We start from the raw sequence: 24368 nt of genomic DNA, 5'->3' as shown, positions 1-24368 counted from the left end.
GTTCACTCCTTACATTGTCTGTGCAGTTTTTATAAATCATAAAGCCTTTATTTCTAATTTCAGTCTGTGGTCTCATTTTACACAACAAGGGTTTCCAGAGAGATAGGGTGGAAATGGGATGGGACTGGGGTAGAAACCTACCGACTTTTCTCTCTGAATTTTTCCTCCTTTCTTCATTAGATTTATCCAAGTTTGGCATAGTGGAAATTCCTTCTAGAATCTGGCAGGTTGCTAAGTAATATTACTAGTTTCCAGCCCTGATAAAATGTTTTTGTGTGTGTGTTCCCACATAGTATTTCAAGGAAGCCTAACAGGAGAATGAATCAGGGATTGCTAGCTTTCCACCAACATAGCCTGGAAGTCCCTTTAACTCTTTCACAGAGATAGAGGGTCCCTCTGTACCTATTTTTATGCTGTTCCCACCTTCCCATTTTTCTTGATCTGGCAATTTCCTACTTATCTTCCAAGATTCAGCTCACCTGTCTATCCTCTCCATAAGGCAGACTTTCCTGAACTCCTAGGCTGAATGTCTTACATTGTTCTCTGTTTCAATCTCTATTTTCACACCTGTTATACTGAGTGTTAGATTATGGGGAAACATCATTATTCATCTTCAATCCTTATCCCATGGCAAATTGCATCTGGAAGCTCTAGTAGATGTCTTATTAAGGGTGACCTTTGTCCAGGGAGGAGACCACCTCTATTAAACTACAGAGTGATTTGAATATCCAGCATTGGAATATGGGACGGGATGACAGAGTGCTGTAGTATTCCCTTATTTTTAATTCTGACTACATTGTTTTGTATTTAAAAAGTAAGAACATCTACTTATGTATAGGTTAACCTAGACAGGACTTTATTAAAATGCTCTCTTAAAAAAAATTAGGTAAAGAAATGATTTCTTGAAAATCCATTCCTTTTATTGATTTTATTAATGTTGCATAGAAATATAGTTTCACACACCACACTTTTACTAATAAATGTAAATAAGAACTAATTATTTTTGAATAATTAAAATAACCAAATATTGATTTTCAATAAAGTATATTTTGAAATAATTCTGAAGCCATAAAAGACTAAAATTCACTTTATGCTAAAATAAATCATATTCTCCCATAATGCAATTATTTATTTTTTTTAAAAAAAGAAACCACCCAATAAGAGTTTAATTCATTAGGAAATTTTTAGTATTTATAAATGCAATAGAGTGTTTCTACTATACTTACTAGCATCATTCCTTTCCTTATCACTTATCTTCACACTGGGAGAGGTGAACCAGGTGAATATGCCCCTGCTGGGGCTGGTTCTTCCTCTAAACAGTGACTTGGCCTGGCAATTAGGTGCAAAATTACCTACATTTACCCTAAAGATTTCTTCAGAGCTGTCAGTATTCCTAAAACTACCCTAGCAAATAATACTTTTTCCTTTCTGTAAATACTGTTATTCAAACCACTGTATTTACCCCATTCCAAGCTTTCCATTCTCTGTTAAGAATTTCTCAGGTGCTCATGAAGTTTTAAAGGACAATACTCCTCTCAGAAGTACATACTACTCATAAGCTCAAAGCAAATTAGGTTATTTTACAATCCTTGCTACAGGCCAGAAAATGAGGATTGAGTAAGTAATTATCCCAATTTGAAAAGGAGAAAACAAGTACAAAAAGAGATTGAGCAATTTTTTTAAACAATCTTCTACATTTGTACTTTAAGGATTAAAATGTACCATATAGTCTGATGCTCAAAACAAACTCTTTTTGAGAACAGACATCATTTTACAAATAAAGACACTGAGGCTCAGAGATATGAGTCACTGTCTAAGGTAGTATAAATAGAAATCTATATTATTAGAACTTAAACTCAGGCTGGGTATAGTGGCTCATGCCTGTAATCCCAGTGCTTTGGGAAGCCAAGGTGGGATTCAATAGCAGCCTGGCCAATATAGCAAGAACCTGTCTCTACAAAGTATATTTAAAAAAAATAGCCAGGTGTGGTGGCACACCCTTGTAGTCCCAGCTATTTGGGAGGCTGAGGCAGGAGGATCACTTGAGCTCAGGAGGCTGAGGCTGCAGTAAGCTGTGATCATGCCACTGGACTCCAGCATGGGTGACAGTGAGACCCTGTCTCTAAAAATAATGATAATTATTAGTTAGAACTTGAACTTAAGTTCTTTGATTCCCAGCACACAGAGCCTTTCCTTGCCACACCACAGTGCTTCTTGCTAACTTGAACATGGTGAGGAGCAATGCAGCAGTCTGTATACCACCAACCAACACTTGACTCAGTGGATGCTATGTAGATGCACGGAAGTCTGAGTAAAATGAATCCTGTTGCCTTGGAAGAGGAATCCGTGTATCATTTTCAATGTTGTTCTAGATAATCCTGATGTGCTTGGTAAATGACAACTGGTATGTGAATAACCATACAATTGCCATTAATAATAAAGAGAATTACAAATGATAATAGACTGGGGACAAGCTACTAAGCAGTACGTTGAATACTAAAATAGTTCACATGGGAATGTATATTATTCAACCTTCTGAAATGTATATTAAAGAACAATCTGATTAAAATATCAATAAAAATAGTTTTAAGATTCTGATTTCTTATAATACATTTTCCAATTTTCTGGTTTAAAAATATAAAAACTGATTTATTATATCATAAATTTTTTAACTATAAAAATTGAGTTTTCTCTTGGAAAAACAACAACTTGCTAGTAGCTTCCTTTTAAGCACATTTTGGTTATTAGAAGGCCTTCACTGCGGGAGTAATCTTGCGGAAGAATTTATGACCTTGGGAATTTGTGTTTTCAAAAATATAACCTGGAGGAGAGGGATAGCTAGCTGGGCAAATTTCCTGTTTTTTCGGTGTGTACTCTACAGAGTACATGGTTACATCATCAAATGGAACAGAACTCTTAAAAGCAATATTTAAAGGTTTGCAACTCTCTGTTGGGATCAATTCATGTGGCACATAGTGAGATCTGAAAGTGCTCAAACCATCAAATTTTCCAGATGGGTTGGGAATCTGCTGCTGCTTCTTAATAAGTCCTTGACGACGACTTTCCCATGCTGGAAAATCTTCTTTCATGGTGCTTTTTCCTTGGAAAGGAAAATTGTTACTTCTTTTTTGAGAAACTGGCCTGATGGGAACAACACGGTTGGCCTGATACGGAACATAATCAAGGTGGCTTGTGCTGTTTAACAGCATGCTACCTGTAGGAGGCACATACTCTGGTACTTTCTTGACCTCAGCTGGTGGGATTTCCCATGGTTGAAAACTTTCACGGAATTCAGTGCTTCCTTCAAACCGAGCATTCTGGGTCACTCTGGTGTGTACAGGTCTGCAGATTTTTGCAGTTTCACCAGTAAGACCCTGAAAGTCATACCGGTGAGTTGTGAGATCCTCAAAGCGTTGGTCAGTTGGTTTGTAAACTTCTTTTGGCCTTTCAAACTTGAGTTCAAGCTGATGAGGTATATAATCAAGGCGATGACTTGTAATACCATTAAAAGGGGCTGTAGAACGTTTGACCACAGAGGAGGGTTTAAAGCTTTGCCTAGGCTTTATCTCCTGAGGAACAAAGTCATCCTGGAATGTAGTTGAATTTTCAAATTTCACAGTGGGGGGTTGGTAAGTTTGTTCTGGCTTATAAAGTTCACTTTTATGAAGGTCCCAAGCTCTATAATCGTCTTGAAAATTAAAACAAAGCAAAAACACTTTTAAATGCTGAAGAAAACAACCATCTTCTAAAAATCATAACTGACTTCTCTCATTGCCAAACATCTTTCCATTTCCGTTAGAAATCTAAACAATAATATCAGAATACAGTTTCTCTGATTCCTTTCAGATTCGTTCTTTTTCTTCATTTCCACCTTCCTCTACCCATCTCCTCACTTTAATACATATAACTTTCCACTTTCAGATTCATCTGATTACATAACAAAGGAAAAGCACATCTGAGCCTGATTGTGGATAGTTCTTGAAAGCCAAAAGGACTGTGTTGTAGGTGAGGACAGAGTTTAGGAGATTATGGTTGTATTCCTAGGAAGAGGTTGGGATTTTAATTACAACTCACAAAATGCTAAGGTATGTCTAAAATCCAGGGCTTGAAATAAAATCAAGTGCCCTCACGTGTGGGCAATAGTAATACAGGTATTACTCCTTGCTTTGGAGAGACTCATCAAAGGGGAGAAAATTTTAATTCTGGTATACTCTAGGAAGCCTACAGAAAGAACTCTTTGAGCAAAGATACAGGGTAACTTGTGCTATCCCAGAAAGATCACTGGCTTCAACTTTCCCTTATGAAATGGACTTTAAGGCATTCCCAAAAGAGAGAGGGCCATCCAGAGGCCAGAGGCCTTAACTGAATGCCTTCAGAGGTGTTTGAAATTGTAGAATTTCAAGTGACCGTTAGAGCAGAGTTCTGGGGTTTGGAAGTTAAATAACCTTAAGCCTACTTCCTGCAGTTTACCTAGACTGTGGAGCATTTTGGGTCACTCTGGTGTATACAGAATGATGACTTGTAACACCATTACAAGTCGGTAATGGTACACTTCACTAAAACTGAAATGCTTATATTTCAACTAACGATTATTTGTGTTTTCTATTTCTCCATGAGGAAGATAGTAAGCTAGGAAATACCACAAAATTGACTTCACCCCAAAATACGTATTTCTAAATACCAAAAGTTAATTTATAAAAGATAGAAATTTATTACACAAGATAATGTACTAAAATCTGGGCTAAAGTCTATGCAATATTTACAGGAAAGGTCAAACCTTGAAAACTAATTGTGGATATCTTCTTTGAAGAGAAAACATGCTTATCCATTTCTGCCAAAATGGCCAAGTTTTGGACTAAATGATTAAGTTACTGATGTCTGGATGAGAGAGTGTACCTGACTCAAGAATAGGTGACCTTTAGGCTAGCAGAGACCTTTAAGACAAACTGACAGAAAAGATGAGCTAGATCAAGCATTCTTATTCTTGTAAACCTCAAATTGAAAATAATGAGTGAGATAGAAATGGGAGAATTGAAAAGGATGCCAGGAGGTAGAGCTGAAGAGCTATGGAAAGCTGAAGTTACATTCAAAACAGACCTGTAAGGAAACAGAAATGATAACTAGGCAGAGGAGGCCAGTTAGTAAAGTGGCAATCAGAGCAGATGAGTGAAGGGAAGTGATGATGCTGTGAGAGAAATCATGTAGCTCATTGTGGAGATGAAAGGAAAAGCTGTTCCTTCAAGCTCCCTGGGCACCTGATAGCTTTCCAATTTCAGTTCACATGAAGCTTTACCAGAGTCTTTTTTTCTTGAGGTACCATGAGGGAATCTCTCTTCTTTGCAAACTATAGTATAAAAGTATGACACTATTTTTCACTATCTAAAAGGAATCACAGATGTTATTGAAGGTTTATAGTTCCACACAATCATATAGGGAGAATTCTTGCTACCACACAAGAGAAAAAAGATTCTCATTATAAGAGAGTAAACAGAAGAGAATATTTCTCCCTCACCAAACCAGCTTTGGTTTTCAAAACAGAAGCAAGAATTTGGACACTGAGAGATGGATGTGATAGCGTACAATAGTATGAATGTAAGTTCTACATAATTGCAGAAAATTGATTTTCTCCTTATAAATATGCCTATGCTCATATGCCTGGAATATTTATTATCTGTTATGGAATATTTGATAACATTCTAGCAGTATCTTTAAAACATCATAATCTTTATCATCTGTTTTTAGTGTTTTATGATACTTATGGAAAAACAAACAAGAAAACAATCAATGCTGTCCACGTCTAACAATGCAGTCTGGTTATGTGGCAGCTCCACTATTGCCCCTGTTAGATGTTTCCTCAGCTCACTTTTTATGTCTAGCCACTAAAATCTGGTTAGAAAGTTTATTCTCTTCTGAACAGGTTTAAGTCCAATAAGTGGCTGCATGCACTTGCCCACTATTTGTATACACAGCTCCAACCCCATTTTAATATAGTGAGCTGTTCTAGGTTCTTCTTTGAGGACAAAAGTCTTGAGTTGCTTATGCTAGTTCTTTTTCCTGGTACTTGGGACTGCTCCCTGTGGTGTCTCGTGGTACCAAGGAATTGGAAACTACTTTTAGAAAGTCAGGGGACATCATCCTCGGCCTCAGCTTTTTCAATCTACATATCACCAATCTACTCCCATGGTTTTAATACTACCTGTAAGCAGGTGACTCCCAAACTTGAATCCCTACTTCAGACCTCCCTTCAAACACCAACCCACATATTTATCCACCTACTAGACATCTTTCTTTGGATGTCCCTCAGATAAATGAAAACTTAGCATGCCCCAATTAATTATCTCACTCAGACTTACATTCCCCAGAAAATAACATATCAACAAAGTTTCTATTATGAATTTGGCAACTCAGGCTAAGGTTCTGTTTTAATTGACTTTCTCTCCCTCATTTCCTTCTCTCCTTTTCAAGTGGTTTTCAAATACTGTTGATATTACCTTCTAAATATTAATTTCTTCCTTCTTGAAGCAAATATGGAATGAATGGCAACCTGATAAAATTGTCGAAAATAAGAAAAAGAAAAAAGAAGAGGCCACAATTTAAAATAAATGTCTATAAAGTCTGTAGTGCTATTCTCTTTCATTCTTGATATTTGTAATTGGTGTCTTCTCTCTTTTCATTTATTAACTTTATTATCTTTTAATAGAACCAATTTTTGGTTTCATTGTTTTTCTCTATTATTTTTCTGTTTTCAAATTTATTGATTGCTGCTGTTATCCTCATTTATTTCTTTCTACTTTGCTTTGGATTTAATTTGTTCTTATTTTTCTAGTTTCATGCAATGAAGGTTTAGACTATTGATTTAAGACTTTCTTTTCTAATATGAACCTTAAATGATATAAATTTTCTGCAAAGCATTGCTTTAGATGCATGTCTCAGATTTCGATGTACTATATTTTCATTTTCATTACATTCAAAATATTTTCTAATTTCCTTAGTTACTTTTGCTTAAAGCCATTAGTTATTTAGGATTTTGCTGTTTAATTTCCAAATATTTGGGGATTTTCCACATTTTTTTCTATTATTGATGTCTAATTTAATTCTGTTATGATCAAAAACACACATTGCATGATTGCAAGTCTTTTATATTTGTTAAGGTTTGTTTTATGACTGAATATAGTTTATCTGGATGAAGCTTTCACGTGCACTTGAAAAGAATGTATATTCTGTTATTGTTGGCAGAAGTGCTTTACAAATGTCAATTTGGACAACATTGTTGATAGTGTCGTTCAGGTCTTTATATCCTTATTCATTTCCTGTCTACATTCTATAGATTACTTAGAGACAGTGTTGAAGTCTCCAACTACAAATGCATATTTTTACATTTCTTATGTTAGTACTATAAGTTTTTGCTGCTTTGTATATTTGAAGCTTGGGATCTTGTGTTTGGGAAATGGAAGGCGGGTGTGTGGTGGTTTCTCTGTTGTCCCAGTCCAGCTTCAATCTTAGGCAGGCCCTGTGCCCCTGGGTCTCAGAAGCAGGGCTCTCTCAGTGCACCTGCCCCTTCATTTGATGTAGTAGGTCTCTAATTGTTGGTCCCAAGACAGTTTCCTGTTCTTTCTTCATGTTCAAGGTTTGGTTTTATTTTGCTTCTTCTTGTTGTTTTTCCTTTATCTTTCATCAAGTTGCAATACATCTTCACCTATTCCTTGGGGTTGTCAGAGTGGTGCCTTTCCTGCAGTGGATTAATGCTTTTGCTCTGTAGGTTAGAGGCATTCAGATGGAGCTGCCTGCTTTTTTTTTTTCTTTTTGCAACAACAACCATTTTTCTCTCCATGCCTGCACTACGAAGGAAACTTTCTGTGGTCTCCAGCCTTTCTCCCAATCTTTCTGATGATCACACAGTGAACATCCATAGGGAAGTCTATGAGTGGTTTTGAACTCTCCCTTTAGTGTCTGAAGTTCTCAGAGCTTCTATACCCTCGCAGTAGCTCATACTCAAGTCTTTAGCAATTAAAGATGTAATGAATTATTCTATTCACTTGTGTAACAGCTAGTCTTCATTCCATGCCCTGCTTTGGGTGAAACAGTGCCTGCCTCCTGTCTCAACTGGGTGGAAGTTGTTTCTCCTCAAATGTCAGGCTAATTGGTTAACCTGTGATCTCAGCTTTCTAAAGGATTCATAAACACTTATGATTTTGTAGATTATCTGGCTTTTTCTTATTGTTATGTTGGGAACATAATCTTTCTGGCCTTCTGCATCCTACACAGAATCTGAATATTTTGATTTCTTTATGGTGAGGTTTAAAATTATACCTTCAATTCTACAAATTCAATTTCCTTTATAGATATAGGGCTATTTTGACTTTTTATTTCTTCTTGAGTTACTTTTGGTAAATTGTATTTTTCAAAAAATTTATCCATTTTATGTAACTTGTAAATTATTGGCATATTTTTAAAAATAATATCTTTTTAATGTGTGAAAAATCAATCTTTGAATTTTAATCACAATATTTTGTTCATTTACACTTAACGTAATGATCTAGCTGGGATTAAGTTGACTGTATTGCTATTTGCTTTTGATTTTTCCCTTCTTTGTTCCCATACCCCTTATTTCTTGCCTTCTTTTGTATTAATAAATGGCATTTGTATTATTCCACTTTACTATTTTAACTTTCTGTATTTTAAAAATAAAAATGAATTTTTGACTTACTATGAGATTTTTCTGGCTCAAACTTAAATGGATATTTTTACCACTTCTAGCATGGAAGAACCTGTAAGCAATTTAATTCTATTTAAATCCTCTTGCCTTTTGTACTACTGTTCTAACATAATTTACTTTCATATTTGTGTAAAAACATAATATAGTAATTTTGACTTTAAGTTGTCAATATTCTTTTATATTTACCCACATATGTACCCTTTCTGTGTGCTTCATCCCTTCCTGCATTTCATGCTTCTACCTGGAATAAGTTTCCTTTTAACTGAAGAATTTCCTTTAATGCTTTTTGTAGAAGGTATCTCAGCTTTTTCTTTTTTGTCTGAAAACATTTTTAATTTGCTTTAATTTTTAAAGGCTATTTTTACTAGATATACAATTCTCAGATTTGCTGGCTTTAAATTCTAGATCCTTCTCGCACCTTCTGCATATGGTTTCATCCTTCTGCATATGGTTAGCCAGTTTTTCCATTGTCATTTATGTAACAAGGATAAACAATTTCCCCACTGTTTATTTTTGCCAATTTTGTTGACAATCAGGTGGTTCTAGGTGTCTGGCTTAATTTCAGGGGTCTCCATTCTGTTCCATTGGTCTATGTGTCTATTTTTGTACCAGTACCATGCTGTTTTGGTTACTGTAGCTTTGTAGCATAGTTTGAAGTCAGGAGATGTAATGCATCTGGCTTTACTCTTTTTGTTTAGAATTGCCTTGGCTATTCAGGCTCTTTTTGGATTCCATATAAATTTTAGAATAGGTTTTCTCTAATTCTGCAAAAAAATGATATTGGTAATGTGCAGATTGCTTTGTGTAGTATGACATTTTAATGATATTGAATCTTCCTATCCGTGATCATAGAATGCTTTTCCATTTGTGTAGTCTATGGTTTCCTTCTCCATGTAGAGATCTTTCACCTCCTTCGTTAGATGTATGCCCAGGTACTGTGAGTGTGTGTGGCTATTGTAAATGGGATTGTGTTCTTGATTTGATTCTTAGCTTGAAGATTATTGGTGTATAGAAATGCTACTGATTTTTGTGCATTGATTTTGTATGCTGAGACTTTACTGAAGTCATTTATTAGGTCCAGGAGTCTTTTGGCAGAATCTTTAGGGTTTCCCAGGTATAAATTACATTGTCAGCGAAGAGACATAATTTGACTTCCTCTTTTCCTATTTGGATGCCTTTTCTTTCTCTTGCTTGATTGCTCTGGCTAGCACTTCCAATACAATGTTAAATATGAGTGATAAGAGTGGGCATCCTTGTCTTGTTCCAGTTCTCAAAGGGAATGCTTCCAGTTTTTTGTCCATTCAGTATGATGTTGGCTGTGGGTTTGTCATAGATGGCTCTTACTATTTTGAGTTATGTTCCTTCAATGCCTAGTTTGTTGAGAGTTTTTATCATGAAGGGATGTTGGATTTTATCAAACGCTTTTTCTGCATCTACTGAGATGATCATATGATTTTTGTTTTTAACTCTATTTATGTGGTGAATCACATTTATTGATTTGCATATGTTGGACCATCCTTGCATGCCAGGAATAAAACCCACTTGACTGTGGTGAATTAACTTTTTGATGTGTTGCTGGATTTGGTGTGCTAGTATTTTTTGAGGATTTTTGCATCTGTGTTCAGGGACCATGGTCTGTAGTTTTCTTTTTCTTTTTGTGTTTTTGTCAGATTTTGGTTATCAGGATCATACTAGTTTCATAGAATGAGTCAGGGAGGAGTCCTTCTTCCTCAATTTTTTGGAATACTTTCACTAGGATTGGTACCAGCTGTTCTTTCTATGTCTGGTAGAATTCAGCTGTGAACCCATTTGGTCCAGGGCATTTTTTTTTTTGGTTGATAGGTTTCTTACTACTGATTCAATTTCCTTACTCATTATTGATCTGTTCAGGATTTCTGTTTCTTCCTGGTTCAATCTTGGGAATTTGTGTTTCTGAATTTATCCATTTCCTCTAGACTTTCTAATTTGTGTACATAGAGAAGTTCATAATATTCTCCGAGGATCTTTTGTATTTCTGTGGGATCAATTGTGATGTCACTTTTGTAATTTTTGATTATGCTTATTTGGATGTCTTTCCTTGTTGATCTAGCTTGTTGTCTATCAATCTTGTTTATCTTTTCAAAAAGTGAACTTTTTGCTTCATTGATCCTTTGCATGGTTTTGAGGGTCTCAATTTCATTCAGTTCTGCTCTGATTTTAATTATTTCTTCTGCTAGCTTTGGGCTTAATTTGTTCTTATTTTGCTAGTACTTTTGGTTGCAAGGTTAGGTTGTTAATTTGAGATATTTCTATCTTTTTGATGTAGGCATTTAGCATTATAAACTTTCCTCTTAACCCTGCTTTTGCCACATCCCAGAAGTTTTGGTATGTTGTGTCTCTATTTTTATTTATTTCAAATACTTTTTTTTTTTTTTTGAGACAGAGTCACACACTGTTGCCCAGGCTGGAGTGTAGTGGTGCAATCTTGGCTCACTGCAACTCCACCTCCCAGGTTCAAGAGATTCCCCTGCCTCAGCCTCCTGAGTAGCTGGGATTACAGGCACCCACCATCATGCCCAGCTAATTTTTTGTATTTTTAGTAGAGATGGGGTTTCACCATGTTGGCCAGGCTGGTCTCAAACTCCTGACCTTGTGATTCACCCGCCTTGGCCTCCCAAAGGAGGACAGTGAGAGTATCTTCCCATTGTGACTTCTCTTCAGCTGTAGAATTGTTTTAAAATAGGTTATCTACAAAACCTGCAGCACAATCATACAGAGTGTGGAAGTACAACCTTGGCTCTTAGTGTTTTGTTGTCTCGTGCCTGAAAATCTGAAATACAAAATATCACCTTTGCTGACTAAGAAAGTTCAGTAGTGAGAATGCCAGAGGAACTCAAAATTCCTTATCCTTGAACTATAACCATAGGAGTAGAAGTATCAGAATCTACAGGAAACCCAGGTCGTGGAAAGCTAGTAGTGTTAGTATAAGTGTGTGCGTGTATTGTGTGTACATGTTCCCAGCATCAGGGGACAACAGTATTACTGGTATTTTTCTTATGGATCTTGTTGGAAAAAAGACAATCTTACTGCGATTGTATAAGAGACAAAATATAGTGGCTCATGCCTGTAATCCTAGCACTTTGGGAGGCCAAGGCAGGCGAATCACAAGGTCAGGAGCTCGAGACGAGCCTGACCAACATGGTGAAACCCTGTCGCTACTAAAAATACAAAAATTAGCCAGGCGTGGTGGCATGCACCTGTAATCCTAGCTACTCAGGAGGCTGAAGCAGGAGAATTACTTGAACCCGGGAGGCGGAGGTTGCAGTGAGCTGAGATCATGCCACTACACTCTAGCCTGGGTGACAGAGCAAGACTCAATTTCAAAAAACAAACAAAAAAAGAACAAATTCATTTTCATCAATTATTATTTATGCCAAATTTTGCACAGTACATTTTCTCCTATGCATATCAATCTATATATCAGCAATTACTCTATGCTACATTTAATTATAATATACTTCTTCACCATTCACATAGTCTTCACAGTTTATTCTTTGTGTAGTATGTTATGTGCTCAAAGGTTTAAAAAACAGAAAAAACATTTTCTTGACCTCCCTAATGGGTAGGCTGATAGATGATAGTATATTGATATCCTGCACTTTACTTACTTGTTGAATGGGTAGGCGTGAAATTTAAAGATAAAATAGGCATTTAACTATTACCTAAATAAAGTATGAATCATTACTTTGATTATTGATGGTATCACTCTTACAAAAGTGTTTTATATTAGGACATATCCATTCAGCTATTTTACATAACCAATGGAAAAATGTAATCCTATATATGTAATTACATTATTAATAAAAAGATATAAAAGTAATATCTACTATCATAAATCAAAATCAAAATAGGCCTAAAATAGCCTATTTTTAGGCCAGGTGCAGTGGCTCACACCTGTAATCCCAGCACTTTGGGAGGCCAAGGTGGGTGCATCACTTGAGGTCAGGAGTTCGAGACCAGCCTGGCCAACATGGTGAAACCCCATCTCTACTAAAAGTAGAAAAATTAGCCAGGCATGGTGGCGGGTGCCTGTAATCCCAGCTACTCAGGAGGCTGAGGCAGAAGACTTGCTTGAACCCAGGAGACAGAGGTTGCAGTGAGCCAAGATTGCGCCACTGTACTCCAGCCTTGGCAACAGAGTGGGACTCTATCTTGAAAAAAAAAAACAGCCTATGTTTAAAAAACAAAGACCCCATTCCTCAAAAGTACTAGAGTATTTTAAAAATCAGGTTTTTGGGCTACGAGTGGTGGCTCACACCTTTGATCTTAGCACTTTGGGAGGCTGAGGTGTGTGGATCACTTGAGGTCAGGAGTTCGTGACCAGCCTGGCCAACATGGTGAAACCCCATCTCTACTAAAAATACAAAAAATTAGCTGGGCGTGGTGGTGTGCACCTGTAATCCCAGCTACTTTGGAGGCTGAGGTGGGAGAATTGCTTTAACCCAGGAGATGGAGGTTGCAGTGGGCCAAGATCACGCCACTGCACTCCAGCCTGGGTGACAGAACGAGACTCTGTCGCAAAAAAAAAAAACCAAAAACAACAACAACAACAAAACAGGTTTTTGGAAAGAAAAACATACATGGCCCAACTTGTACTCCTCTAAGTCAGTTGCCTGCAAAGAGAAAGTATTCTCACCCTTCCACCATCCCGGAATTCTTAGAGGAGCAGGACCCCTATGTGGTAGTCTAGCACTGTCTATCATGGGGTAGATAAGCTTATCTAATTCTGAGGTTCAGTATCAGGAATTGCCTGCTTACAGATGAAAGGTTCATTCTCTACTTTGTCCTTTATCAGTGTAAAAGCAGTATTTTGCTTCTCTATCTGGCAACTCTTTCGATTTATAGGTTGGTTCAGGACTTGAATGGAGAAAAGCATTGCTATTTATTTGACCTCAAAGATCCCAATGCTCTCAGTAGAGTTTCAACTTTTTCTAGGATGGGAAGAAAAGAACAATGCCAACTAAATGTGACATGAAGTGACAAATGTGACATAATGCTTGTTTAATGGCATCCTTTGTTTTTCATGTTTTGAGGCAGAAAACTAATAAAGTAGATGAATTTGGAAGGGAATGTGGGTCTTTTACCTCTCAATCAGACAAATGGCCTATTTTCTTTTGTTACTATGCAATATTATTTTGCCAAAGAGAGGAATGTTCTTTCCTAAGCCATGGAGGCTAAGTTTGGCAGCACACCAAAGTTATAATTTGATATTAGATGTTAAAGCTGGAAGTGAGTTTTAGTTTTTTGGCTCCTTCATGTATGAAATGGCAAGTTACCTTTATAGGTTGGGACAGTGTCCAGCGTTCCTTTTTTAACTTGTCTCTCCAAAGGCCGGACTATTGACACAGGCTGCACTTTGTACGAATTAAAATCCCGTTTGTAGGTAGTACCAAGATCAATCTTCCCTTGTTTTGGTTTATATTCTTCTGGCACATGGCGAGGCTGTTTAACTATTTCATAAGGACAATAATCCGACCTGAAATATATAAATTTGAAACATAGCCTCACAGGTTCTTTTATTTCTAATTATTTCAATGAAGTATGGAAAATGTCAAGGCTTTTTTTTTTTTTTACTGGAAAAGTCTGAGAAGATATTAAAATGGTAATAGTTGATAAACTACTTGAAAGAAGTAACTGAATTTCTTATAAGGTCCTATCCAGTGACTAAATATCTTGAGAAAAGTAAATATATCAAAAATCCTAGTTTTTAAAACATCATTACAATAGATCTCAGTTAATTAGATCTTCAGTAAATAATATCCTCAAGTAATTGATTTTTTTCTAACCTGGAAGGAAATTTCAGGTAAAATTTACTAAACCTGAAAAGTTTAAAAAATATATTCCCCTGAGTCCACTTTGTCAAAGTCCTTATTCATCTTACTTAAAGTCTCTAGCAAACTATTTTGGCATACTTTCTTCTTTTTGAATTCATGCTGTTTTTCGCTTATTGTTAAATGATTAGTAACTCTGGTCTTTAGACATAAATTACGTTCAGATTATAGATGTGAGTGTTCCTCATCTTTGGATCTCCCAGAAGTCCTTGTCATGGATGGATGCCAGATGGTAATGCAGCCAGCCTGGGCACTATATAACATTATGTGACAGAGGTAGTACTGCAGACACTGAGGTAAAAACTGAGGAATGGAGAAGACCACAAACTTAGACTGATCAGACCGCCTAGGTCCAAATCCTGGCTGTCATTTACTAGCTGCAAGACCTTGGATAACTTCGTTAACCTGTTTATGCCCCAGTTTCTTTATATATAAAATGGAACAATAATATCTTCTATCTCACAGAGTTGTTTTAAGGATATACACACATGCTTTGAAGACTGCTTGGTACATAGTAAGATCAATGTGGTAGCCACTACTATTACTACCTCAAGACTTCACGGATTGCTTTTTTCTTCTGGACTCTATTGACACGTGACTCATTTTGTGATTAAACTATCTTGTATTAACCAATATTTGCTGTGTATGTCTGTAAGTTCCCCAAAGAAACCCAAAACCCTCACTGAATTTTTCTATTCACAACATAACTTCTTAGACGAACTAACTGTTTTCTCACCCGCTCCAATCCATTTCAATCTGATTTCCAGCCCTGCCACTTCCCTAATACAGCTCTAAGGTTCACAATATCTTCCATGATTAAATTCATCGAATATTTTTAGTCCTCATCTTACTTGACCTCTCCAACAGTAATTGACATTATTGTCCACACTGTCTGTTTCTAGGAAACTTTCTCTTCCTGACTTCCTGATTATTTCTTTCCAGTCTTCTATGCAGCTTCACCTACCTCTACTCGGTCATTAAACACATGTTAGCATTTCTCAAGACTTGGACCTACCTACACATTCTTCTTTTCATCCACTGTTCACTCCCGAGGATAACTCTTCTACTCCCACAGCTTAGATCACTACCTAGATCGAAATAACCCTCAAATTTACATCTCAGCTTAGACCTCTTCTCTGAGCTTCATACCAGTATCTGCGATGGTCTCTTGGATTATTCAATGGCAACTCAAAACTTAATATGTCCCAAATCAACTTGCTACTTCCCCTCAATAAATGTGGTCCTTTTTGCTTGTTCTCTATTTAAGTGAACACTATCACTATCCTTTCAGATGCATAGTCAGAAATCTAGGACTCACCCTTTATACCTCAATTCTCTACCCCATCTAGTCCATCATCAACTACTGTCAATTTTGCCTCATAAATCGCTCTCAAATCTAACCACTTTTCTCCACATCTGCCACCACCATAATATGCAAAGTTTTTGCAACAGCTCATTTGAATCACTTTAATAACTTTCGAAACTCATTTACCCACATCCACTCTAGTTCTCCCTCCAATCTTTTCTCCACATGGCACCTGAAGTAACTCTTTCCCATGTAAATCTGATCAAGTCATTCTTGCCCTCATCTCCCTAGCCTCTTCCTTACCTTTCTTCCTCCCCAAGTCCACCCTCCACCTTCCAACAAAAAAACAAAACAGAAAAACCTTCATGGCTTCTTATTACTGTAAGGACATAGACAACACTGAACATGGTTTAAAGGCTCTGCCTGGCCTTCTTCACTAGCCTCAACTCTCACTGTGCTTCCTCTTGCTTTCTCTGCTCCAGCTGGCCTTCTTTGAGAATTTTCTCCTTTTCATGCTCCTTCCTGCTACAAGCTACTCTCTCTCTCTACTTGGAATGCATTTCCTTCCCCCTCTTAATCTAGTTAATTTAACATCCTTCAGGTTTTGACTCATTTTTCTCATTCCCCTGATAAAGTCAAACTCTTGTTCTGGTTGTCAAGGTATCTGTGCCTGTCCTTCATAGATTTTATCACTGTTGCAATTTTAGAGTTATTTTGAGTAATGTTTTGATTGCCATTTCTAATAGATTGTAATATGTGTCAGCACAGAGATCATGACTGCTTTTGGTCACCACTGTATCCCAGGTGACTAGTATAGTGCTTGCTTGATGCTTAATAAATGCTTAATAATTTTTTATTTAATGAAGAGTAGTAGAAATCACATACCTCTGCTTGTCAAGACATCTGAATTGTTCTTTGCTCTTCCCAAATACAAACTAGAGGGGAATAGGCTAAAATGCAGTCAGGAAGTGAGAGAATCAGGAAGGGAAAAGCAAAGAGTAAGCTCAGAAGTCTCAGTTTCTCTGGTTAGACTATTTAAGTGTCAGAAAGTATACCTCCAAACCCAAAGCAGCTTTCTATGGAGGAGTAGTAGAGGGTGAATGCAGTCCTATTCATCTGATACATCCTGAAACATTTGATGTGTCTAGAATCCTACTCCTTCAAGGCAGGCTTCCTGCCAACTCTGGCAGTCATCTAAGTGAGCTACAACTGTACTGCTATAAAGGATCCAAAATCTTGTACAAGTTCAGACACCTTTTTACACAGTCACATCCTGTACTATACAAAGGTACAGAATGCTTCTTTGTTTGTACAGATAAATCCACTTTCTACTGCCTAGTCAACACAGTCAACATGAGAGAGTCAAGCAGGAGTTTCAGGCTCCTAGATTATGACTCTTAGAAATACTGCTAGTTTCCCAGTGAAAATATAAAGAAAAGATCCAATGTCTTACTAAGTGAAGAGATGACACTTGAAGAAATGAATATTTTAGTTTTATTGGCATATTTGGACCTTTGGGACATTTCTTGTTTTTTTTTTTTGTTTGTTTGTTTGTTTTTTTAATTATTAAGGCTTACTTGAATAAGTCAATAGGGGAAATCCAGAATTGGAAAGCAACTGCCTTTTAAAAGAAAGATATGGCAGGTAAAATTTTCTCAATTTCTACATTTAGAACTGGTTAAAAGCAAAATCTTTGTTTCAATAAACACAAATATTGTAAAATTTATTTCAAATCTCTAATATGAACCATTAAGGCATCAAGAAAGAAATATTAATAAATTAAAGTGAAGAAAAAAGAACAACCACTCCCATTTAATCAATCTCAACCAGTTATTCAATTTCTTCATCTCATTTATCATAATCCATAATTATCTTAGTTATTTATCTGATATTTTTATTTCTGGACTTTCCCACAAGACTATAAACAACAGTAAAGCAAAGACCTTCTCTGTTTTATGTTCCATGTCATCCTCATTGAGCAGTCCAGTTCCTGACCCGCTGCACTGAATCAGTGGCAACCGAATCACCAGCAATGCTGGTTAAAAACGCAGTTTCCTGAGACCCATTCTGTTATCTACTGGCTCTTTTAGATGGAGCTCTGGAGTCTGCAATTTTAACACTTCCAGATGGCACTACTGCATACCAAAATCTGAGGACTAAGTAAAATCTTCCATCTGTGGAAGAGCCATACACCTACACAAGTAACTAGTCACCAAAATATTATTACTGCAAGGAATGCCTGAAATGTTAAAAATATAAATATTAGACTAAAAGTTTGAAAGTCTCCAACTTTGCTATATAAGAATGAGCTGCATCTGAAATGAAAATAACTAACACCAAAATCTAAAGCTATTACAGAGCATTTTTAAAACTCTAAATTATAGAAATATGATGTCTAAGTTCCCTGAAAGCAAGAACTTCAACTTGTGAAAGGAAGATAAATCTTGGGGTCCCAAAATCATTAAGCTAAGGGGAAAAGTCGAGCTGGGAAATGCTTAGGGCAAACCTGTCTCCCATTCTATTCAAAGTCACCCCTCTGCTCACTGAGATAAATGCATATCTGATTGCTTCCTTTGGAGAGGCTCATCAGAAACTCAAAAGAATGCAACTATTTGTCTCCTATCTACTTATGACCTGCAAGATCCCTCCCAGCTTCGAGTTGTCCCGCCTTTCTGGAACGAACCAATATTCATCTTACATATATGTTGACTGATGTGTGTCTCCCTAAAATGTATAAAACCAAACTGTGCTCTGACCACCTTGGGCACATATTATTGGGACCTCCTGAGGCTGTGTCACCGGCACGCGCCCTCAAGCTTGGCAAAATAAACTTTCTAAATTAACTGAGACCTATCTCAGATATTTGGGGTTCACAAACTCATTGATATTTTTATACTTAAAACCAAGATTGTACCTTGAATATAGTATACACATTAACAGTGTAAATCAAATAATGAGTAAATATAATACTTAATCCACCTAACTGACAAAAATACAGAGAGATCAAAAAAGGTCAGTCCAAATGAAAAGTATAGACTTAAGAAGATTTTTGTTCATCACTCACTGAACAAATATTGGGTACCTACTATGTGCTAGTAGGCATTGTATCCGATTTCTAAAAATAGAATGCTAAGATAACAATAGACTTAGTTCCTGCTTTCATGAAACACTGAAACTAATCTAATGATAAATAATAGGAAGGTGCTTTGGAAGCTTACACAGAAGAATTTTACCTAATGTGAAAACTGGATGAAGTGTCAGAGAAGGCTTTTTCAAGTGGTAATTTAGTTGAGATCTACAGATTGAATGAGCATTAGCTAGGAGACTGAAGGAAAATTGCAGGTAGGGAAAATAGTATCTTGGAAGACTCTGAGACAAGGGAAGCCTGGCACTTTCAAGGAAATGAAAAATGGCCCATGGAATGGAGCATAAAAGAGTGAAAAGGACACTACAGTGAAAATTAATTAGAGAAGTAAACAGTGAGCAAACCATACCTCTACATGGTTTTGGTAAGGATTCTGGTTTATATTAAACATAATGGGAAAGTTTAAGAGTATCTTAAGCAGAGAAGTGATAGGGTTTGGTTTGCATTTTAAAATTATTTGGGCAGGCTGAAGTATTGAAAACACAACAAACTGCAAAAACTAGAGTAGATTCAGATATTATACTTAGAAAGCGACTGCATTCCTCTACGTCAAGCTTGTCCAACCCGCGGCATATGGGCTGCATGCGGCCCAGGACGGCTTTGAATGAGGCCCAACACAAATTCGTAAACTTTCTTAAAACATTGAGATTTTTTGTGATTTTTTGTTGTTGTTGTTTAGCTCATCAGCTATGGTTGGTGTTACTGTATTTTATGTGTGGCCCAAGACAATTCTTCTTCCAATGTGGCCCAGGGAAGCCAAAAGATTGGACACCCTGCTCTAGGTGGTGGCGACAGTGGAAAGTAGATAAATATGAGATATTTTAGGAAGTTAAAAAAACAATAGAACTTTTTATAACGCTTTTTTCTTCTCACACTTTGTCAACCTAATTCTCATTTTTCTGTTTTTTTTTCAAGTTGTGACTTAACTAGTCTCTTGACTATTAGACTGGTTCAACTTAAATCAACTAAACAGTTCAATTTAAATAGCTAGAAAACTTTATTGACATCGGAAGAGTTGAGAGAAAAATAAGTAAAGCAAACAGTTACTAAATATTTACTTAAATGTAGTTATTCCTTCCATTTTACCACGGCATGCTCGAATTTCTTGCTTGGGTTTAAGACTCTGAGGTGGAAGAACATTGTCATACATAGGATATTTTTCCAAATATTCAGTTGTAGGGCAAAACACCCCAGAATTTTCATAAATCCTTGTGGTTCCACGTGGACAATGATGTCGCCTGTGCAAAACATAAACTGAAAGATTAACCTTAAAAAACATTTTGTGTTATAACTGCATTTTAATCAGAGACCTCTAATAAACTCGCAATTTCTAAATTCTAGAGCTTTACTAAAAAACCAAAAACTGGACCGGGCGTGGTGGCTCACGCCTGTAATCTCAGCACTTTGGGAGGCTGAGGCAGGTGGATCACAAAGTCAGGAGATCGAGACCATCCTGACTAACACGGTGAAACCCCGTCTCTACTAAAAATACAAAACAATTAGCCGGGCGTGGTGGCGGGTACCCTGTAGTCCCAGCAACTCAGAAGGCTGAGGCAGGGAAATGACGTGAACCTGGGAGGCAGAGCTTGCAGTGAGCCAAGATCCTGCCACTGCACTCCAGCCTGGGTGACAGAACAAGACTCCATCTCAAAAAAACGAAAACAAACCCAAAAATCCCAAAAACTGTTTCCTCTGTAATGGTGTTTACAAAAACAATCAATAAATAATGGTCTATCCCTATGTGGTGGAAGCACAGCAATTAAGTGTCTCATAACAATTTAGTGTCTTGTTACACTATAGAAGCTGAAAAAGCTAATAGGGAATTTCCCATGCTCTTGCAGAAAGATTCCACATACAATTTAGGTTTCACCCACTACATGTATTCACATGATACTTTGATTCAGAACAGACCTACATAAGGAGAGAGTCAAGGCACAACATTTATTTTGCTTGCATGGAATGTAATAGAGGCAACAACAGATTGGAGCTAGAAGTTGTTAGGTGGCATCTTGATTTGCAAGCTGGTTTCCTAACTTGGCAGCTTCTTGACCTTGGAAGAGACGAGTGATTCTGGAGTCTACAGCTCTGTTGCAATTTTCTGATTATGGCAGAGGCAGTGGCGCCCTTGTCAGTCCTGGTCTGTTGTAAAATTTTTGTGGAAGCTTATTTTGAAAATGATTCCTTAAGTTCTTCCAAGTGAACTACATATATACGCCTTAATAAATTCCTTTTTGCCTAAACTAACCGGAGGAGATTATGTTATCCACAACTAAGAACCTTGACCAATATATCATATAAGCTAATAGTATACAGTTATTTAAGAGAATGAGGGTGGTCTTTATGCATGATCATTGGAAGATGGTGAGATTGTAGATAGTAAAAAACCGGATTGTAGAATGGTATGCTCAGAATATTCTCCTTTTTTGTTAAAAAAAAAAAAATCAATGCAGGCCAGGCGCAGTGGCTCACGCCTGTAATCCCAGCACTTTGGGAGGCGGAGGCAGGTGGATCATGAGGTCAGGAGATGGAGGCCAACATGGTGAAACCCCGTCTCTACTAAAAATACAAAAATTAGCTGGGTGTGGTGGCGCGAGCCTATAATCCCAGCTACTCGAGAGGCTGACGCAGGAGAATTGCTTGAACCCTGGAGGTGGAGATTGCAGTGAGCCAAGATTGCAGTGAGCCGAGATTGCGCCACTGCACTCCTCCAGCCTGGCAAGAGAGCGAGACTCTGTCTCAAAAAAAAAAAAAAAAAAAAAAAAATCAATGCATATGTAAAACAAGTCTTAAAGAACATTTGTTATCTGTGGAAGACAGAATTATGAAGGCATTTTACAATATTATAGATATTTTTGCTTAGATTTTTATGATACCTCGTGTATTTATTGCATTATCAAAAAATAAAAATAAACCCTTAAAAAGACAAAACTAACAACCACAGCCAAAAACAAACAAACAAGAAGTAAAACCACACCATTCCAAGGGTGGCCCTCAACATAATGAAGACTGAAGTTCCTAACAGTTGAATGAGAAAGGAACTTGCGTTGAATATAAATTAGGAAAAAAGTAAAAATTTTCTCCTGCACACCAGTCTGCAGATTCATACACCCAAAGTTAATTTGTTACTTTAATCTATATATAATTATGAACTGTGTTTATTATGACACTATCAAAAAAACTGCTTTCCATCAACATGCAGGTGTTTTCTTTGAAGGGGATTACAAATACACCAGGGATTGAAAACGTTCATATTTACTTAGCAAATAATGATCTAATCCCTGGGTCAATAGTGAAGCTGAAGAAGGAGAGGACTGTGTTTACAGGTGATGGAAGGTTGTTAGGCAGGACTCACAGTTGGATTCTAGGTTTCAGGGTGGGGACTACTTACTGCCTTTTTAGTCAGGCGGATCCCAAACAATTGCTGCCTGGACGGGAATGGGAATATGGTCTGGCTGGGAGGATAGAAAGCTGCAGATGAAAGAAAATGTGATATGGGTTGCACACTCAGGGCCTTGAGCACTGTTCTTTCTCATCTTTGTGGTGGAGGATGATGGGGTGGAAATGCACTCTCCCAGTCGGATCACATCCCACTACTCACCAGTCTTACATCCCGTCGCGGCTTCACATATATTACTTACCTGGGCAGGGTGGCATTTTACTTTGCATCCTTGATTGGGAGTCTCAGGGGCTACGAACAAACGTTTTACCCCCGGGTAGCAGGCGGGTGCGGAGAGAGTATTCGCGGAGCGGGATAAGTGGGGATGTCGCTGCGCCCTTGTCCCTTCATCTCCGGGGGACGGCCACTCTCAGGGTTCCCGAGGAGCCAGCTCGGTGCACCTAGGCCCTAGGTCGGCTCCCAAGCCCCGACCCGCCGCTACACCAGCCGTTTCTTACCCGCAGCTACAAATCTGACACAGACACCAGCTCCTCATACTCTTGGCTCCCATGCTTTCCTCCACCGCGCCTCAGCACTTGCAGCTTCTCCACTCCCACAGCGCCCGCTGTAGTCAAGGCAACAGAGAGATGCCGGGTGACAGACTCGGCGCCGGCTTCCGGCGGCGACAGAGACGTGCGGGTGAAAGGTCGAGCGTCAGCCGGCCCCGCCCCCTAGCGCGCGGGGGGTGCCGGACCCGCAGAGCTCTCGGACTTTCAGAAGCTCTCGGTGTGGGTGCGACCCGAGAGGAGAAGCAGGGCTGGTGGGGCTGCTGCAGCCGGTGAGTGTGTGGGCTCGCGTTGGGGGCTGGAACCTCCTCGGCCAGCCTCTGGGCGGTGCCGGAGAACCCCGCTCTCTGCGGCTCTGAGGCGGGAACCCGGGCTGGGGCCGAGCGCGGGCTGGGCGCTTTGGTCCCCGGAGTGTCGCTTCCCGTCTGGGGCCGGGGCGGTCGCCTGTTTGACCCGGGATCCTCAAAGAGAACGAATCCGGGACCCTGCAGAAATGAAGGGCATGTAGTGTAGAGGTTTTTCCTTTTTATTTAGAAAGAAATGAAAGACCGGCAGTGCACCTGCTTGGATACTAAGCACGTGACCCAAAACTTTGTTCGGGCTCCGTGGGCAGGAATAAAGCTGGGTATTTGACCTCGCGCGAGGACGAGCGAGAATGTCAGAATGAGGGACTTGGGGGAAGACTGAAGAGAGAAAGGGAGCATCTTCTTCAGCATTTTCTCTTCCTCCTGCATGCAACCCTTCCTGTACGTGGTCATTGGCCTGGAGAAGTTTACCCGAGTACTCCTCCACCGGCAGGGTTACTGGTGTCACTGTGCACCCAGTCCCCTCGAGCTGCATGATTCATCGCAGCCTTTGGATCCGGAAGGATGAGCAAACTCCTTAAGTGTAATCATGGTAGGATACTGACTTTAGTGCTCGAACTGGACTTAGGCCTCGGTGGTCTATCTCATCAAACATTCACTGGGTTCTTGGTTTAAGGGGTTTGAGGAGCCTTGCCACCTCCTAGCGTTTATTGCTATTTTTTTCTTTTGCCCCGACCTTTAGCCTCTGGGCCATTTGTAATACATATTTAATTTTTAGTCACAGGAAATAAGTAATCATGGTGCTCAACAGTTTGGATAAGATGATTCAACTCCAGAAAAACACTGCCAACATCAGGAATATTTGTGTTTTGGCTCATGTTGACCATGGTAAGAATACTTTTTAAATGGCTTATTTTGATAAATAAGGGAGGTGTGTCTCTGTTTGTCTCAGTGGAGTGAAGCTGTGGGCAGCTGAGAGTGGTGTTTGCTAAGAAGCAAGTCTTCTTTCTTTAAAAGTTTTCTGTGATGTTGGGGAAGCCCGCTTTGCTATAAAGCATTTGAAATGAACACGGTTACCTAGTGA

At 38.3% G+C, this 24368-nt stretch overlaps 2 protein-coding genes across 5 annotated transcripts in view; one reads left to right on the top strand and one right to left on the bottom strand.

Annotated features, from left to right (window-relative positions):
- Positions 1-898: 898 nt before the first annotated feature.
- LOC129014351 (stabilizer of axonemal microtubules 2) lies at positions 899-23094 on the bottom strand. Its single transcript, XM_054451677.2, has 4 exons — positions 22932-23094; positions 20096-20275; positions 14032-14231; positions 899-3688 (listed from the first exon to the last, which is right to left on the bottom strand). Exons 1-4 carry the CDS (start codon positions 22982-22984, stop codon positions 2745-2747), a joined length of 1377 nt encoding a protein of 458 aa, XP_054307652.1. The 5' UTR covers positions 22985-23094; the 3' UTR covers positions 899-2744.
- The window catches only part of EFL1 (elongation factor like GTPase 1), a 131878-nt gene continuing 130582 nt past the window's right edge, over positions 23073-24368 (top strand). Inside the window, exons 1-2 of one of the 4 annotated variants that reach the window (XM_054451673.2) lie at positions 23073-23251; positions 24063-24172. In XM_054451673.2, the coding sequence (XP_054307648.1) occupies positions 24082-24172 (91 nt within the window). In that variant the 5' untranslated portion in view covers positions 23073-23251; positions 24063-24081. Of the gene's footprint in view, positions 23252-23320; positions 23877-24062; positions 24173-24368 lie in introns of those variants that run through there. The other 3 variants (XM_063652823.1, XM_054451674.2, XM_063652824.1) reach the window with 3 other exon arrangements.

The sequence above is a fragment of the Pongo pygmaeus genome, chromosome 16 (genome assembly GCF_028885625.2).
Source record: "Pongo pygmaeus isolate AG05252 chromosome 16, NHGRI_mPonPyg2-v2.0_pri, whole genome shotgun sequence".
Taxonomy (NCBI): Eukaryota; Metazoa; Chordata; class Mammalia; order Primates; family Hominidae; genus Pongo; species Pongo pygmaeus.
Note: the sequence above shows the minus strand (reverse complement) of the source record. Positions and strands in the feature narration are given on the sequence as shown.

What these genes read in the sequence shown, in the direction of transcription:
- LOC129014351 (XM_054451677.2), bottom strand. Translation starts at nt 22,984, where the DNA reads ATGGGAGCCAAGAGTATGAGGAGCTGGTGTCTGTGTCAGATTTGTAGC. An exon ending in GAAGGAATAACTACATTTAA is followed by an intron (nt 14,232 to 20,095) that starts GTAAATATTTAG and finishes TATATATTTCAG; the next exon opens with GTCGGATTATTGTCCTTATG. An exon ending in CACTGTCCCAACCTATAAAG is followed by an intron (nt 3,689 to 14,031) that starts GTAACTTGCCAT and finishes TTAATTTTCAAG; the next exon opens with ACGATTATAGAGCTTGGGAC.